An 18718-nucleotide genomic window follows, 5' to 3' on the forward strand; every position below is an offset into this window, starting at 1 on the left:
TGACAAAATCTTGGCCGATGGGGTGTCTAAAAAGAAGTCTTGCTCTATTCCTTCCTAGCTGTGCGATCTTGGCAGAGCTAACCTCACTGTGTATCAGTTTCCTCAGTGCTAAAATTGGGGAAGAAAAAAAAAAAGCATTCCCTTGTGCGTCCTTAGCATGCTTTCAAGCAGTTACTAAATGTTAGTTTTTATAACGGTTATAATTATTAAAAAGATACGGATTCGTGAAGTCAAGAGATCAAGACCGTCCTGGACAACATGGTGAGACCCCGTTTCTACTAAAAACACAAAAATTAGCTGGGCGTGTGGCGCGTGCCTGTAGTCCCAGCTAGTCGGGAGGCTGAGGCGGAAGAATCGCTTGAACCTGGGAGGCAGAGGTTGCAGTGAGCCGAGATCGCGCCACTGCACTCCAGCTCGGGCGACAGAGCGAGACTCCGTCTCAAAGCAAAAAAAAAAAAAAAAAAAGACACACATATGGGGAAGCGTAACATGGCAGAGAGCCTGACATTTTTGTCAGGAGGGACTTGGGGATGAAAACACTGAATCCGCGGTTTCCCAAAGGTCCTTCCAAAGGTGACCGCCCCGGCACGAGTTCACAAACCACAGCTCCGCCCCATCCCCTGCCCGGCCCCGCCCTTCCCAGGAGCTCGGCTCCGCCCCGCCCCCGACTCCGCTCGGCCCCTCCTCGCGCCACGGCCCCGCCCCTCCCGCGCGCGCAGCTCCGCCCCGCCCTCGTGATCCCGCCCCAACCTCGTGCTAAGCTCCCTTCCGTTCCAGCCGCCTTCAGCTCCGCGGCGCTCAGTTCCGCCCCTTTCTCTTCCAACTCCGCCTACGCCCCAGAGAGGGAAGGCCTTGACACCTACGCTAGAGAGACAGGCTCCAATGAAAAGAGCGAGGGGGCGGAGCCGGGAGGAATCGGTCCAATTCTCGGTCGGGAAGTCTCTGGCCGGGACGGGGCAGGGCGAACCTGCCAGTGACTGGACTCAGCTTCTTTGCGTAACCAATACTGGAAGGCATTTAAAGGCACCTCTGCTGCCACAGACCTTGCAGTTAACTCCGCCCTGACCCACCCTTCCCGATGCAGTCCCTGATGCAGGCTCCCCTCCTGATCGCCCTGGGCTTGCTTCTCGCGGCCCCTGCGCAAGCCCACCTGAAAAAGGTGAGTGCACCCTCTTTTAAGAGTCTGTTTGCAGCCTCCTGGCCCAGCTACGGGTGTGCCGGTCTGGCTGAGATACGGGGGTGGCCACTCCGTTCTCTAGAATTGGTTCTCTGCACTAGAGCCTTCCAAAGTAACTAATTATGGGATTCTGGTCTGTACAATGAGGGTGGCCTCTAAAGACTTGTTCTGCTCCAGGCCCTTTTTGGAGAGATTAATCTCACGTCTGCACTCTCCTGCCCTCCCTCCAAGCGCCGGAGTGAAAATGCAGACAGCCTTAAAACTAAGGCATTGCCCCCAGAGATTCAGTCCTGTTAACCCTGCACCTTACTCCTGACCCCCACTCCTTATGTCCCCCATGATAAGGCCTGCTGCCTCATCTCTTCCCCTGCTCGAATGCCCTGAGGTCTTCCTGAGAGTTGGGAGGGTTTGAGAGCTTTTCCAGGCCAGAGGATCCAGATTTGCCCATCTGGTGACAAATACCCAGGCCTGTGACCCCGCTGCCCTTGGTTATGAGCCACTGAGACAACAGTCCCCGTACCCTCCAAGCTTCCTCCTTCACTTCTCATTCACACCGCTTCTTCCTTCACTTCTCATTCACACCGTGCTGCAGATCCCTGGGAAAGGGAAGTTCTGTAATCCCTTCACCTGAAAAAGCCTCGTTCCTGGCTTATTGCAGCTAGCCCAATGTCTTTCAGATTCAATCTATGTTGTTGCAAATGACAAGATGTTTCCCCTTTTAAAGGCTGAATAGTATTCTGTTGTGTATATATGCCACATTTTCTTTATGCATTCAATTTGATGGATAATTTCTTCATCAAGTGTCTGTTGATGGATAATTTCTTTATCCATCAAGTGTCTGTTGATGGACACTTAGGTTATTTCCATATCTTAGCTATTGTGAGTAATGCTGCAATGAATATGGGAGTGCAGATAGCCCTTCGAAATGTTGATTTCAGTTCCTTTGGATATATACCCAGAAGTGGGTTAATGGCTCATATGGTAGTTCTGTTTTATTATCTCATTTATATGCGGATTCTAACCAAGTTGAACTTACGGAAGTTGAGAGTAGAGGTGGGGTCTCACTCTGTCACCCAGGCTGGAGTGCAGTGGGGCGATTGTAGCTCACTGCAGCCTTGAACTCCTGGGCTCAAGCAGTCCTCCCACCTCAGTCTCCTGAGTAGCTGGGACTGCAGGTGTGGGCCACCAAGTTCTGCTAAGGAATAGGCTTTGAGATTTATTGCACACCAGGGTGACTATCGTCAGTAATGTATTATATACAGAAGCTCCTTAACTTTCCATGAGGTTATGTTCTGATAAACCCATCGTAAGTTGAAAATGCATTTAATACAGCTAACCTGAGAATCATAGCCTAGCCTACCTTAAACATGCCTAGCCTAGCCTACCTTAAACATGCCCAGAACATTTACATTAGCCTACAGTTGGGCAATATCATCTAACACAAAGCCTATTTCATAATAAAGTGTTGAATGGCTTATGTGATTTATTGAAGACTGTACTGAAAGTGAAAAACAGTATGGATACTAAAAGTACAGTTTCTACTGAATATTTATCACTTAGGCACGATTGTAAAGTTGAAAAATGGTATGTCAAACCATTGTAAGTCAGGAACTGTGTGCATTTCAAAACAACTAAGAGAATACATTTCACATTGCAGTGTACCCCATAAATGTATACAACTATGGTTTGTCAATTTAAAAAAAACCCAAGACCAGGTGCGGTGGTGCACACCTGTAATCCCAGCACTTTGGGAGGCTGAGGTGGACAGATTGCTTGAGCTCAGGAGTTCAAGACCAGCCTGGGCAACATGGTGAAGCCCCATCTCTGCAAAAATACAAAAATTAGCTGGGCGTGGTGGTGTGCGCCAGTATTCCCAGCTACTTGAGAGGCTAAGGTGAGAGGCCCAGCTACGCCCGAGCCTGGGAGGTCACGGCTACAGCTGAGATTGCACCACTGCATTCCAGCCTGGGTGACAGAGTGAGACCCTATCTCACAAAAAAACCCCAAAAACAAAAACCCGATTCCATTGCCTCTTGGCTGCTAGCTGTGGTCAAGACATCACACATTTCTGGTAGCAAAGGGATAGGTCCAACCCTGATCCCCTCCCTTCTACCATCTTGGAAGTGTTTGAGAGTGAGGAACAGTGCTGTGTAGGGGAAAGCGGGTGATACTGAAAGCAGGGAGGCTTGGCTTCTGATCATTCCCCTGTCTCAATCCATGGATTTCCTGAGTCTTGGTCTCCTCATCTGTAAGATGGGTGTGATGGTGCCAACGTGTATCTCGGAGAGTTGTCGGTGAAGGGAAATGCATTCATTGATGGAAAATTTCTAAAATCAGAAACAAATAAAGCCATATAAATCTGTGGGCTTGGCCTCACTCTGCCCCCGAGGCAGAAAGTCTGTTTTGCTTGTTGAATGAAGGAACGTGGACCTTTTGACTTCATTTGCCTGGAGAATTTACACCTTGTTCCTGAATGTTGGCTGAGAATGCTTCTCTTGGCTCCAGGGCTGGCCGCTATGAGGTGGAGTCTGGCTAGAGGCTGCTAGCTCACCCTACAAACTTGTTATATATGCTGTGGGTATGGATGCCATCTCAGACTAGGTCTTAGATTGGCAGTTTTGAAGAGGCCCTGAGACATTATAAAGGTCACTCAAAATCACACAGCACCTACATCTTCTTGGGGCTCATGTGATTCAGAGCCCTGACCTTGAGTCCCTGGGCCAGATAAAGATGGGGGTGGGGGGTGACAGTGAATGAACATCAGGAAACCTGAATTTCAGTTCCTCTTCTAGCATAACTGATCTTGTGACTACAGGCTGTGATGGGTGTTAGATAACAGGGGAGGATATCTAGCCCCATGCTAGTCATATAGTAGGTGCTTAATAGACTCTATAGTGCTGTATAGTGGCTGTCATTTGTTGTACCCATACTATGTGCTATGTACTGGGCTATGTGCTTTTTTCCTAAAAAAAAATTTGGAATAATTTTAGGTTTATAGAATAGTTGCAGCAGGGCGTGGTGGTTCACCCCTATAATCCAGCACTGTGGGAGACCAAGGCAGGCAAATCACTTGAGGCCAGGAGTTTGAGACCAACCTGAACCTGGCCAACATGGTGAAACCTTGTCCATACTAAAAATACAAAAATTAGCCAGGCATGGTGGTGTACACCTGTAGTCCCAGCTACTTGGGAGGCTGAGGCAGGATAAATCACTTGAACCTAGGAGGCAGAGGTTGCAGTGAGCTGAGATCACGCCGCTGCACTCCAGCCTGGATGACAGAGTGAGACTCTGTCTCAAGAAAAAAAAAAAAAGAAAAGAAAAGTTACAGAGGTAATATAGAGTTTCTATATACTCCTGACTCAGTTTTCCCTGTTAGCATCTTATATGTACATATCTCCAACACTAAGAAACCAACATTAGTACATTACTGTTAACTGAATTCTAGACTTTATTTGGATTTCACCAGTTTTCCCATTAATGCCCTCTTTCTGAGCCAGGATCCAATCCAGGGTACTGCACTGCCATTGTTGTCATGACACATATAATTGTAGTCCCCCCTCTCCTCCAGCCTATGACAGCTTCTTAGTCTTTCCTTGTTTATTCATGAGCTTGGCAGTCTTGAGGAGTTGTGCCCTGTGCTTTCTGTATACAAACATCTTACCCTCACAATAGCCCTGTGAGAAGATATCATTATGTCCACATAATAAATGAGGAAATTTTGAACCCCTAGGGGGTTAACTTACCCATGGTCTTAGCTAGTGAGACTGGCTGAGCTGGGTTTTAACTCATACCTGTAGTACCCATATCTCTGCCTCCAGAGCTGTGCCTTTCCCCTCCGTCTTGTACCACCCCTTCCCACTAGTTGGCCTAGGCTGGAATGGCAGATATCTGGTGACCAGCCTGGCCTTGGTGGGCACTGCTAATCCATTACACCTCCCTTCCCTGATGAGCCTGGACTCAGCAGCAGAATTTGTCACTACAGAGACAGCTAGCCGGGCACTACCCTCAGGAAGCCATCTTGTTATGTCTCCCCCAGGGCCTGGGGAAAGAAGAGCTTAGGAGAGGGGAAGGGATTCTTCTCCGGTAGGTACTCTGGATACCCTACCCCCACCCCCAGCCCGGAATCAATTCTCTGTGTGGATCAGGCTGCCTTAGAATCTATGAAAGCAGCCCCACCCAGAAAACTAGTCCTGCTCCTATCTTGCCCTCCAGCCTGACTCTTAATTCCAGGCAATCTTTCCCTTGACCACTTTCAGTCTGTTCACAACCACAAATCACAGTGTAGTACTGTCCTTCAGTGGGCTTCCACTGCCCCTATAGTAAATGCAACCTCCCGATTATAGCTTGTGGGGTCCTGCATTAAATGACCCTGCTACCCCTCCAACCTCAACTGGGTCCCTCATCTACTACATTTAGCCCATGGCCTTCTCCCAGTGCCTGGAGCAGCCAAGCTTCTTTGTGCCTCGGGGCCTTTGCCTGAGTTCCCTCGGCCTGCACTTACATGTCTGACTCCGCATCCTGCAAGAGTCCGGCTTAAGTATCACTTCCCCACCACCCTATGTAAGTGAGTCCTTTGTTGCTGTCAGCATTACCTTCTGCTCTTTTCCTTTGTGGCACTCACAAATCATAGTGGGTGATATTTATTTGCATTAGACGGTAAGCTCCTCAAGGCAGGGCAGGAGCCAGGTCTGATTGTTTACCACTCTTGCCACAGCACTTAGCCCAGGGCCTATCATCATTGTTCCATAAATATTTGTGGAATGAATGTTGAAGGAAACATTTAGTGGCAACTATCCTGTCCTGCCTTTCTTAGTCATGACATGACCTTTCATTCCAAGGGGTAGGAACCCATTCCTAAAAGCTCAGGTAAAGGGGAAGTTTATTACAGAGCTACAAGACATCTCATGGAGCTGCCGGCAGGAAGCGGAGGCTAGGATGCTAATAGCTCCTTTAGTGAGCCGGCTCCCGTGTTGTGACTGGCATTGGGTTATGAGCTTTACATACACGCTCTCGCCCTTGCAACATCCTGGAGAGGAAGGTAGAAATGCCTCCAGTTAAAAGATGTGGAAATTTAGACTCCAAAGGGGAAACTGGCCTATAAAATCACATGGTAAGTGTGGCAGAGCTATGATTTCCACCCAGGGCTGTTTGGCTAAAGCTGTCATTCACCCATGTCTCTCTAAAGCCATGCCCTTCACTGCTACTCCATACTGCTTTTATAGATAGGGAAGTGGGACTTGATCTGTTCCCTTTTCCACAGACCAACAGAGCCCTTAGCCCTTAGCCCTAACTTCTGCTTGGTCATGGATCACAGATCTAGATGGTCTGGCCTCAACCTAAAATTTAGGATCCAGTGACAGCACAAAACCCCCATATCCCCAGCCTTTTATGCCTTAATTCCAAAATTGGGCAGAGAGAATCTGTCAGCCTAGCTGGGGTTAGGTGATCCCTCTTGAAAGAGTCAGTGATGGGAGTGTTGAAGGTGGGCATCAGCTTGGGGGTGTGGGACTGGCAGTTTTTCTCTCTGAGACAGGGTGTGGATGGAGGGCATGCCAACAGTCTCTCATAGGTGGCCTCCAGGGGGCTGGGAGAGGTGAGAGTGGGTGGGCAGAGAGTCTTCACAGTGTGGGAGGTGTTCAAGATCATCAGACAGGGTCCTGTTGGAGTGCAGAGTGGTGGTCACATGCAGTCACATGCAGATGTAGTGGTGGTGGAATCAGGAGACCTGGGGGATGTGGAGGAGGAACAGGAGGAGCAGCTCAGCACAGGGGTGGTGAGTGATCCAAGTGGGCATGCGGCATGAGAAGTGGGATGGGAAGAAGACACTGGTTAGGACTGGGGAAGTCCACTGGGGATTATTCATCAGCAAGTGATCCACTGGGGATCTTTTCATGAGTGTCCTATTCCTTTCTGAGTTAATCACCTGCCCCTTGAGAGTGGGATTTCAGATGCTGTTAGATTTCCCATTGTGTTTTGTGTTTCCCATTGTTCCTGGCTCTGGGTTGGGCATGGGGTGTGACATGAACAAGGTCCTGGGTGTGGGCTGCAGAGGTGAATCCTCTAGGAGCTTGCCCTCTGCTGGGATTCCAAGGCTGGCTGGAGAGGAGTGGGCAGCAGGGAGGTGGGAAGTCAGAGAAGGTGCCCACCAAAGGCCAATTAGGTCAGTCTCCTGTTTTGAAGTTCCAGGTCTATCATATCCTGCCTTATAGTTTACAATACACTTTTGGGAGATTATGTCTTTTGAGTCTTTTAGTTTAGTCCTGCCTATAAAATGAGTAGGATAAGTGTTATCCCAGGTTCATAGGTATGGAGTCTCATAGATGAGGCTCAGGGACGGGGGTGCCTCACCCAAGGTCACACTGCCAGGAGCTCATTTTTCCTGTGATCTGTGATAGTTTCTTTTGTCAACCTTTTTCTTCTTCTCCTTCCTTGCTGCCTGATTGTCCCCAGCCATCCCAGCTCAGTAGCTTTTCCTGGGATAACTGTGATGAAGGGAAGGACCCTGCGGTGATCAGAAGCCTGACCCTGGAGCCTGACCCCATCATCGTTCCTGGAAATGTGACCCTCAGTGTTGTGGGCAGCACCAGTGTCCCCCTGAGTTCTCCTCTGAAGGTGAGCCTGGGGGTGGGTGGGGAAGGGGAGGTGCGAGGGTCTGGCCAGCAGGGGTACTGGGGCATGTATGCTTGGGGAACTGTGAAGAATTTCAGAATCCTGGATTTCCAGAGAATAGTACAGGACATGTAGATTCAGACACTCTTTCACAGGTTCATGGAATCTCAGGATCATAAGATTGAAAGGAATCTCTGATGTCAGTGCCAGCAACTTCCTGGTGAGGGCAGGAGTGACAGATACCTTGCACCTGGCAGAAGCGTCCTGGCCTTCTCTGGGCCTGGTGGCCAACTGCTCATTATTGTCTGACAGCTCTGGTTGGCCAATTTGGTTTTGTTGTTAATTATAAAATTGATATACCAATTAGCCAGTAATATATAGTCACTTTAGAAAACACAAGTGGTCAAAAAATAAAATAGGCCAGGTGTGGTGGCTCATGCCTGTAATCCCAACACTTTGGGAGGCTGAGGTGGGTGGATCTTTTGAGGTCAGGAGTTTGAGACCAGCCTGGCCAACATAGTGAAACCCCATCTCTACTAAAAGTACAAAAATTAGCTGGGCATGGTGGCATGTGCCTGTAATCCCAGCTACTCAGGAGGCTGAGGTAGGAGAATTGCTGGAACCCAAGAGGCAGAGGTTGCAGAAAGCCAGGATCGCACCACTGCACTCCAGCCTGGGTGACATAGTGAAACTCTGTCCCAAAATAAATAAATAAATAAAATAAATCACTTGAAATCTCACTACCTAGTGATAAGGGATAAGCACTTTTAACATCTTATAGGATATTCTTTGCAACTTTCCCCCATACAATTACATACATAACACACATATTTATTTTTAATGGATATGTATGATAATAGGCAGTGCTCATTGTAAATGTCCTCCAGTAATCTAAATCCTAGAGATAGTCAGTGTTTGCTCTTTATATATCCCATCAGAATTTTTATGTGTTTGTAAATACATACACACTTATACTCATGGGATTATATGATATGTGCTATTATACTTGCTATTTTTTTTGCCTCGTACTATATGTCCATATCTTTCCAAGGATTAGGTGGCTCTACTTATTCAATTTTTTTTAACCCAATCATTATTTTATTATTTTAATGTATTGTAATTTTAGAGACAGTGTCTCACTCTGTTGCTCAGGCTGGAGTGCAGTAGTGTGATCATGGCTTACTGCAGCCTTGACCTCCTGGGCTTAAGGGATCCTCCCACCTCAGCCTCCTGAGTAGCTGGGACCACAGGTGCATGTCACCATGCTTACCTAATTTTTTTATTTTTTATGGAGACGGAGCCTCCCTGTGTTGCCCAGGCTGGTCTCAAACTCCTGAGTTCAAGCAATCCTCCTGCCTCAGACTCTCAAAATGTTGGGATTATAGGCGTGAACCACCTTGCTCAGCCCACCCAATCATTTTTAATGGCAGAAATATTCTGATGTGGATCTTTCATAATTTATATAACAAGTCTATTGTTGAACATTTAGTTTGTTTCCAGGGTAGTTTTTATTTGTTTGTTTTGAGACGGGTTCTTACTCTGTTGCCTAGGCTGGAGTGCAGTAGTGCAATCTCAGCTCCCTGCAACCTCCGCTTCCCGGGTTCAAGCGATGCTCCTGCCTCAGCCTCCCAAAGTGCTGGGATTACAGGCGCCTGCCATTGTGCCCCACTAATTTTTGTATTTTTAGTGGAGATGGGGTTTCACCATGTTGGCCAGGCTAGTCTTGAACTCCTGACCTCAGGCAATGTGCCTGCCTCGGCCTCCCAAAGTGCTGGGATTACAGACACCTGCCACCATGCCCAGCTACTTTTTGTATTTTTAGTAGAGATGGGGTTTCACCATGTTATCCAGGCTGGTCTTGAACTCCTGACCTCAGGCAATCCACCTGCCTCAGCCTCCCAAAGTGCTGGGATTATAGGCTTGAGCCACTGTACCTGGCCAGAGGGTTTTTTTTTGTTTGTTTGTTTTTTGTTTTGCTGTAATACCCACCTTTGTAGAAATTATTCTTACAGTACGTCTTTTTATAATTTTCTGATTCTCTAGATACACACTTTTTAGGTCTTTTGATATATTTTGCCAAAGTGCCTTCCAATGTTTGAACAAACCTGCATCATTCCTAATGAGCGCAGATGTCTATTCATAAGTTTATTTGCCTTTTGTATTTACTTTGGGAATAACCTGTTTGTTTCCAACCATTGACTATTTTAGGGGTGTATGTTTTTATATTTTCTTAGAAAACAATGAAGACTTTTCATATATCCATTGCAACACCATTTAATATGGTCCTTTCCTCTCTAGCTAAAATTGCTACCTTTATATGATGCTCCTCTATGCCCTTCAGTCTGTTCCTGATCCAGATCTATTCTAGTACCAGTTTTGTGTTAATTATTTAGAAGATTCCTGATTTGGAATCTGTGTTTCTATCATTATCCTTAGACCTGTCTTAATCACAGCTCCTACGTTATGGGCTTTCCTTGAGCAATACCTGAGTTAGAAAATCATGTAGAAAGTGCTTTGCACAGGGCCTGGCACCCAGGACATGCTCAGTACATTTTATATCTTGTGAACATTTCGATTAGTATCTGTCTTATCCTGCAGCCTCTTGACCCAGACACAAGTCCTGGATATGTGGCAGCTTTCAGCTCCCCTGCACCTCCTACCAAGTCTTTTCCTAGCAGAGTCATTGTGTTTCCATTACTGTTCCTCAAGTGATAGGGGGTCAAGCCCTGTACCCTTGGATCTGGGCCAAGGGATGGAATCATTCCCTATGTATGGACACTGGACTGTTTCTCTGCCAGGGTCACACACATTTATTTGTGTGCTCCCTCTGCTGATCTGGAGTGTGGGCTCTCCTGGTAGGCCGTCCGCCATGCTCCCTCTGCTGCCATCACCATGCAGCCACTGGTGTTTCCAGGGAGGGGGCTATGCAGCTGACTTGGAAACAAGAAGCTGGCAAACCCACTCTTCTGCCCTCAGCCTGCTTTTCCTGGCTTCTTCACAAACCATTAAGATGGGTTTTACTCCCTATTCTCCTTTTCCATTGCTTTATTACCTGTCATAAATTTGGGCCTACATAATCTCCTCTGTCTTTGCTGTCACTTGTGCTTAGGAAAAATTAGCCTCAGATCCCCTCTGCTCCTTCTTTTTCCCCAATTTTTTTTTTTTTTTTTTTTTTTTTTTTGAGATGGAGTTTCACTCTGTTGCCTAGACTGGAGTGTAGTCGCGCGATCATGGCTCATTGCAACCTCTGCCTCCCGGGTTCAAGGGATTATCCTGCGTCAGCCTCCAGAGTAGCTGGGATTATAGGCGTGCACTTTTTTAGTAGAGATGGGGTTTTGTCACATTGGCCAGGCTGGTCTCAAACTCCTGACCACAGGTGATCTGCCCACCTTGGCCTCCCAAAGTGCTGGGATTATAGGCGTGAGCCACCAGGCCCGGCTCCCAATATTTCTCATATATATATATATATATATATATGTATATTTATTTATTTATTTATTTGGTTCAGTTCTTTTTTCAGGATATGTGCATATCAACTATTAGATGAAAGCTCTTCTGACCACTTGCTAGGGAGAAGAGACGATGAGGGACAAAGGTTCTCAGGAAAGGTTGCAACTTGACCCAGGTCACAAAGCTAGTTGTTAGCATGGACAAGGCTGGTATGTTTCTCTTGGGGTTTGGTTCCTGAGCTTTTACTGGCAGGGAGGTAGACTTGGTGCTTGGTGTATTTGCAGGGGAGGGGAGAGGAGTGCTGCAGATTCAGTTCCAGAACTCTCCCCTTGCCCAGCAGACCCGCTTATGAGAGCTGCCCAGAACTAAGCTCTGGATGAGCCTGGAGCACTCTTGGGGTCCATGGGGCTTCAACCCCTTGTTACACTGAGGCCCAGAGGAGAGTGACTGCCCAAACCCAAGACAGCAACTGCCATCCTCTCTTTCTCTGATCTTGCTGTAGTGAAATTTCTTTAATCAAAAGTCAAATCTGGGACCTGGCTGGATTTGACTCCAGCTGCAATTTTTAAAAGTTAAATGTCCCGGATTCCATGGCCGTGGGTAAGACTGGGTCCTGCTCAGGGGCTCCCTTTTCTCTTTTGACTTGCTCCATGGGATCTGGCATAGTTAATAACTCCCAATGCCCAGCCCTCCCTCAAGTTCCAGCCTGTGGGACCCTGGTTTTCCCATCCTCAAGTATTGTAAATTGTCACTGTATTTGTCATATGTACTTATTCCAGCCTTTCAGGCCTGGTAACTTGGCTCCCCCAGCACCCAAAGTCATATACATGCCTGGGCTCATTACTCCACCCTGCTTCCTTTTCTGAGTCATAGTAGCAAATAGATTGAGAATAAGAAATGAGCCATCATTTGTAATTTCCAAATGGTAGGTGTGGCTGCTGCCTTAGAACCCTCTGTTGACTTCAGTTCAGTACACTTCTTGTGTCGTGCTGGTCCTGTGCTGGGGGTAGGAGTAGAGATGAGGGAGCCACTACCCCTTCTGGTAGATGCTGCCCTACAGGTTCCAGCCTGGTGGGGGGAGCCCTGGCAGGACTTGTCCCCCTACTGGCCTCCTCCACTGCGTGTTCTCACTCAGGGCATAACTGGCTCAAACATTTTCATTAGGGTATTGGCGACACAAGGAGAGAGTATTGGCTAAGGAAAAAGGTAGGGCAGAAGTCATGGAGGAGGAAGCTTTTGATTTCAGGCACTGTGCGAAGTGCTGGTATTTCTCTCTCAATGGGACCTGTGAGAGAGGTAGGCACTCTAAAATATCCCACTTTTGAAGATGAGGCGAGGCCGGGTACAGTGCTTCATGCCTGTAATCCCAGGACCTTGGGAGGCTGAGGCGGGTGGATCATTTGAAGTCAGGAGTTTGAGACCAGCCTGACCAACATGGTGAAATCCCATCTCTACTAAAAATACAAAAACATTAGCCAGGCGTGGTAGCTCATGCCTGTAATCTCAGCTACTCAGGAGGCTAAGACAGGAGAATCGCTTGAACGCAGGAAGCAGAGTTTGTAGTGAGCCAAAATCACACCACTATACTCCAGCCTGGGTGACAGAGTGAGACTCTGTCTCAAAAAAAAAAAAAAAAAGAAGGTGAGGGAATGGCCACTGAGAGAGATTAAGTAACTCACCCAAGGGCACAATAAAACTAGGAAGTGGCAGAACTAGCATTCCAACCTAGGCCCTCTGACTTTTCCTAGGCAGAGGGGTAGAAGCAGGTTTGATGAGAGAGAGGAGGGCTGAGAGGGTGCTGTGTGGCCAGTGGTGGAGATAATGGGTATGTCTTAGGAGCAGATGAGGCCAGTGAGAGGAGCAATTAGAATTTGTCCACTCAGACCACAGGATGTGCTAACTTCTTTGTTCTTTCTGGGCCTGGAGGAAGGCAGCTAATATCTCGACATCTGGGGCATCTGGAAGACTTGAGTCCGTGGCCTGGGAACGAGCCTGAGCCCAGCAGCCTCTTAGGACATAAGTGCCCATCCAGGATTTAATCTCTTAGAAACAGAGCCCCAAATAAAGTGAGCCTAGAGGCTGGGATTCCTAGAATGCTAGAATGTCAGAGCTGAAAGGGATCCTAAAAATGTGATTTCCTGCCGTAACATGCACAAGGAATCAGATATTTGAGAAAGCTAATTTCCTGGTGCTCTTTCCTGAGAGTTTTCCCTTGATACCTTTGGTGGGTGATGGACATGGTTCTAAAGCCAACTCATTTGGCACTAGAGGCAACTAATACATGGTGACTGTTCAGCGTGTGCCCGGCACAACTGGGATGTCCACCATGAAATTCTGGCCACTTCCTCCTGGTCAGCTTCAGCCTCCAAAATGGGAGCAAAGTCATGACAGTATGGAGGTGTGAAGTGTGTTCTAGAGCTTCTCACCCAGCCCTACTCCAGGGACAAGAGTCTTTTGTAGCTTTCCCGGCTGAGTCAGGGAGCCCGTACTCCTTGAGGCAGCTCCATCTGTTGTAACCTAGCTATGATTTTATACCAGTCTTAAGGTGATCTTTCTATACATTCCTGTTGTTCTTAATTCTGTCTTCTGTGGCTGTACGGAGAAAATGTGACCCAAGAGCAGCCAGTTGGGTTCATTTTGGTAACCAGCTCATCAGTTGGTAGTAACTACCTGAAGTCCTATGCAGAAAAGGATTTTGGGGCCACGACTGGGCTCAGAAGGAAAGCCCAGGAAACAGTGCCACAGTTAACCAATTAGCAGTTAGATGACAAGTGCATTTCAATGCAAGTGTTAGAGCCAATCAATGGGTAGTGACTACCTAAAGAATTCTAAGACTATGGACTGAGCATGATGGCTCACGCCTGTAATCCCAGCACTTTGGGAGGTGGAGGTGGAAGGATTGCTTGAGGCCAGGAGTTCCAGACCAGCCTGGGCAACAAAGTGAGACCCCATCTCTACAAAAAATACAAAATTAGCTGGGTGTGGTGGCATGTGCCTGTCTGTGTTTCCCACCTACATGGGAGGCTGAGGCAGGAGGATCGTCTGAGCCCAGGAGTTTGAAGCTGCAGTGAGTGCAGTGAGCCATGATACAAAAAAAAAAAAAAAAAAAGGAATTCTAAGTCTATGTATAGTTCAGTGTAGGGGGAAAATTCACATTTGATTATTAATGTCTGCCATGGGCACAATAATACACTATACTCACACATGGGCCACAATGTTGCCATTCCTAGAACAGACTATCTCTAAGATCTCATCCAGTTAAAAATTCTATGATTAAAATATATTGCTGCTTTTTTGAAGACAGAAGAGCTGGTATGTTTGCCCTGGAATTTACACTTATAACCTTTTTCAAACCTTTGTTTTATTTTTTTTTTTACCAGGTGGATTTAGTTTTGGAGAAGGAGGTGGCTGGCCTCTGGATCAAGATCCCATGCACAGACTACATTGGCAGCTGTACCTTTGAACACTTCTGTGATGTGCTTGACATGTTAATTCCTACTGGGGAGCCCTGCCCAGAGCCCCTGCGTACCTATGGGCTTCCTTGCCACTGTCCCTTCAAAGAAGTAAGTACTTAGGGAGGAGAGAGCGTTACCCCTGTGGCTAAAGAGATGGGGTTTGGAGAGAAGGGTCTTTGCATTCTCCTTCTGCAGATCCGCATGTCTCTGGATTTGTAAGCCAATGTGTCCTATCAGGAATCACTTATCTTCCGGGAGCCTCAGTTATCCATCTACGAAATGGGAGACTTGAACTTAGATGTGATCTTCAGGGCCCTTTATCCATAATAATCCATGCTCTACAGTGCTATAGCCATCTCTCACCTTGTGCGGCCGTTTTGAGAATGGGAAGAGGGGTGGTAGTTCATGGCTACAATCCTAGCAGTGGCTCTAGGAGAAAGACCCCATAAGTAGGCTCCCACTGACTGGCGGTCCACTGGCTTTCCCGCAGGGAACCTACTCACTGCCCAAGAGCGAATTCGTTGTGCCTGACCTGGAGCTGCCCAGTTGGCTCACCACCGGGAACTACCGCATAGAGAGCGTCCTGAGCAGCGGTGGGAAGCGTCTGGGCTGCATCAAGATCGCTGCCTCTCTAAAGGGCATATAACATGGCATCTGCCACAGCAGAATGGAGCGGTGTGAGGAAGGTCCCTTTTCCTCTGTTTTGTGTTTGCCAAGGCCAAACTCCCACTCTCTGCCCCCCTTTAATCCCCTTTCTACAATGAGTCCACTACCCTCACTGAAAATCATTTTGTACCACTTACATTTTAGGCTGGGGCAAGCAGCCCTGACCTAAGGGAGAATGAGTTGGACAGTTCTTGATAGCCCAGGGCGTCTGCTGGGCTGACCACGTTACTCATCCCCGTTAACATTCTCTCTAAAGAGCCTCGTTCATTTCCAAAGCAGTTAAGGAATGGGAACCAGAGTGTTTTAGGACCTGAAGAATCTTTATGACTCTCTCTCTCACTCTTTTTTTTTTTTTTGTCACTAAGTTAAAAGCGAAGTGAGAGTATTAACGTTTTTGTTCTCCTCCGGCCCCCTGTTACAATGAAGGGGCAAAAGTATTTGCTCTTAGTCTATTCCTCCCTTAACTTCTGTGACTAATTTTTATTTCCTTTCTAGATTTGCCCAATTAATACTAGGGTGCAGTGTATCCTGGAGAGGTAGGGTGTGTGGGGGAGGAATCCCTTGGGGGAGATATTAGGAGTGCTCTGTTGTTTACAAACTCAGGTACCCGCAGGGCCTAGCAAGAGACTTAAATGACAGATAAGAACCGTGAGAAACATGTTGCTTCCAGGCTTGATTTCGATTTTTCCCTTTTTTGTTTTTTTTTGAGACAGAATCTCACTTTGTCACCAGGCTGGAGTGCAGTGGTGCAATCTCAGCTCACTGCAACCTCCGCCTCCCGGGTTCAAGCAATTCTCCTGCCTCAGCCTCCCAAGTAGCTTGGACTACAGGCCCTGCCACCACTCCCGGCTAATTTGTGTGTTTTTAATAGAGATGGGGTTTCACCATGTTGGCCAGGATGGTCTCGATCTCTTGACCTCGTGATCCGCCCACCTTGGCCTTGCAAAGCGCTGGATTACAGGCATGAGCCACTACGCCCAGCCGAGTTTTCCTTTTTGATTAAAGATACTATTACAATGTAAATATTTCTTACACAGAAAGTCACAGCACATGTGCCCATTGATACAAGGCTGCTGAGGCCTGGTCTCCAGTTGGAAATATAATTAAGGGTGGCAAGGACTGGAGTCAGTTGGAGAGTGCATAGCCAGTCTGTGAAGACAACTGCCAGATACTGGCAATACTCCAGCCTGGTGACAGAGTGAGACTCTGTCTCAAAAAAAAAGTTTCAATGTTTACTCCTAGAGAAGCCAAAAATCCAGATTTGTATATGAAATCTTCCCATTTTAAAAGATTGGCAGCTAATTATTTTTTTAAAAAGCTGTGCAGTGTGATGTGTCCCAAATGGACTGGCTCATGGGTGGCCACGTCACAACCTCTGATCTCAGACCGTGCATGCCTTGTCCTCTTAAGACAACTCCTGTGGCACTGTTTCTCCCTCCACAGGGCCAAAGCCATAGTGTCCGGTCCCAAGGACAAGGCTCTTCCAGTGCTAGGAGAGGTATGAGCAGCCTCTCACCTGTGAGCTGTGGGGATCACGAGGCTGCCTGCCTCAGTCTTGGAGTCCTGTTGGGTGAATGAGGCAGATGGGAAGGAGCCTCACCAGCAGCTGCTTTTGGAGCAGGGGTCCAAGGAAGAGAGGGTGGCCTCGACATCAAACTGTCTGGATTTTTCTACCACCCTGTTACACCATAACAACTTCTGAAACACACACCAGCCCTGAGTTCTGGGCTCATTTGAAGCCTGGAATAGCAATAAATCTTTTTAACTTGCTGACAGTTTCCCCTTGCCTTGGCTGAATATTTCACTGATCACATCTCAGGATTTCAAAAGCATTTTTGGGGTGGGGCTCTTTTGTTTGGAAGGGTTTGTTGGAACGGTACAGGTGAGCCGAGGCGATTCCAGGGACGGACCCTTCTGCAGGAGCTTGAGCTTGCTTGTTGTCTCTGCTTCATCGCCATCCAGCTCCCTTGTTTGCTATTTTGCTTTCCATCACATCGTGACTGCGGAGAGCGAAAATCACCTAGTGACCATTGAACAGGCCCCAGAGACAAAATCTTTTTATCTGAGGAATTTAAAAGGGAGCAAAGACCACCTGGTGACTATCAGGCCATGCAGAGGCAAAACGCCTTATTTGGGGAAAATTAGAAGTAATTAGACTTTCCTATTATCTAAAGCAGGCATCTGGTTCCAGATTTCTTTTCCCCGAAAAAAACCTTAGAAGTAACTAAAATTTCTGTACATCTCCGGAATGCCATGCTGAAACTCACTGCAACCCCATGGTCCCGCTTTAAGGTCCATAAATATCCCTAAGGAAAAATCCACCGTGGTACATTCAGTCGTCTCACCGAGGTGCCCCACGGCAGTCTTCTGCAGCATTCTTCTAATACCTTTCCTTTTTCAAACCTATACTGTTGTTGGTGAATTCTTTTTACCAACCCACGAGTTGACCACTTCCCAATGCCGGGGCTCTGACACCTCACCTGGCAGTGACCTCCACAGCCGTTTCCCTCTTTTGGATCTTCCAGCCTTATTCTCAACAGTTCATTTTTAGTTCACATTCTTGACCGAATCTCAGTAGCTCAGTTAATCTTTTTATGTCTGCTCTGCTCTTGGGTCATATGTTCCTTGAGGTTTCTTAGGGGTGGGGGATGAGGAGTTAAAGGTGGCATCTTCAATCGCAGGTCAAAGCAGACTTTAATAAATGGTGCTGAGCCAACTGGAAAGCCCCTTGGAGAAAGTTGAAGTTAGACCTGTACTTCACACCATATGCAAGAATGAACTCCATCTGGATCCAGGATCCAAATGTAAGAAAATGAAGCCATATAAATACAGAAGGAAACGTGGTGGAAATATCCAGTGGCAACAAAACATTGACACATTTGACTACATGAAGATAATAAAAATGCTTAGTAAAAACACAATAAAATCAAATGACTGGGAGAAAAATTTATCCAACCTATATCACAGACAAACAGTTAGTGTTCTTACTATATAAGGAATTAAAAATTAAGGGACAAAGGACCAAAAACTTGATAGAAAAACTGGGAAAAGACATGAACATACTCACATAAAGATATAAAAATGGCTCTTTAAAATGAAATATTCAAACTAACTCATTAGAGAAATGTAAATTGAGATAATACTGAGATACCATTTATCATCTCTAAGACTGGTGAAAGAAAGAACAACACATTTCTGTTAGGCAAGGCTATAGGGAAACACACTGTCATCACTGTTGGTAGGAATGCAAACTAGTATGACTTCTGGAGGGGAATTTGTCAGTACTTAACAAATTGCCGAAGCATTTACCCTTTGACACAACCATTTCCACTGTGGGAATTTCCCTTGAAGATGCACCTCC

General features: G+C 46.9%; 1 protein-coding gene across 1 annotated transcript; it reads left to right on the plus strand.

The window, feature by feature from the left end:
* Window positions 1–763: 763 nt before the first annotated feature.
* On the plus strand, window positions 764–17127 carry GM2A (ganglioside GM2 activator). Its single transcript, XM_003828995.5, has 4 exons — window positions 764–1159; window positions 7628–7789; window positions 14617–14799; window positions 15182–17127. Exons 1-4 carry the CDS (start codon window positions 1079–1081, stop codon window positions 15335–15337), a joined length of 582 nt encoding a protein of 193 aa, XP_003829043.1. The 5' UTR covers window positions 764–1078; the 3' UTR covers window positions 15338–17127.
* The last annotated feature ends 1591 nt before the right edge of the window (window positions 17128–18718 follow it).

This window comes from Pan paniscus, chromosome 4 (genome assembly GCF_029289425.2).
Source record: "Pan paniscus chromosome 4, NHGRI_mPanPan1-v2.0_pri, whole genome shotgun sequence".
Lineage (NCBI taxonomy): Eukaryota > Metazoa > Chordata > Mammalia > Primates > Hominidae > Pan > Pan paniscus.

Bases quoted from the DNA above. Each gene is read 5' to 3' on its own strand.
- GM2A (XM_003828995.5), top strand. From the start codon at position 1,079: ATGCAGTCCCTGATGCAGGCTCCCCTCCTGATCGCCCTGGGCTTGCTT. The intron at 1,160-7,627 runs GTGAGTGCACCC...GATTGTCCCCAG, and splicing joins CGCAAGCCCACCTGAAAAAG to CCATCCCAGCTCAGTAGCTT. The intron at 14,800-15,181 runs GTAAGTACTTAG...GCTTTCCCGCAG, and splicing joins GCCACTGTCCCTTCAAAGAA to GGAACCTACTCACTGCCCAA.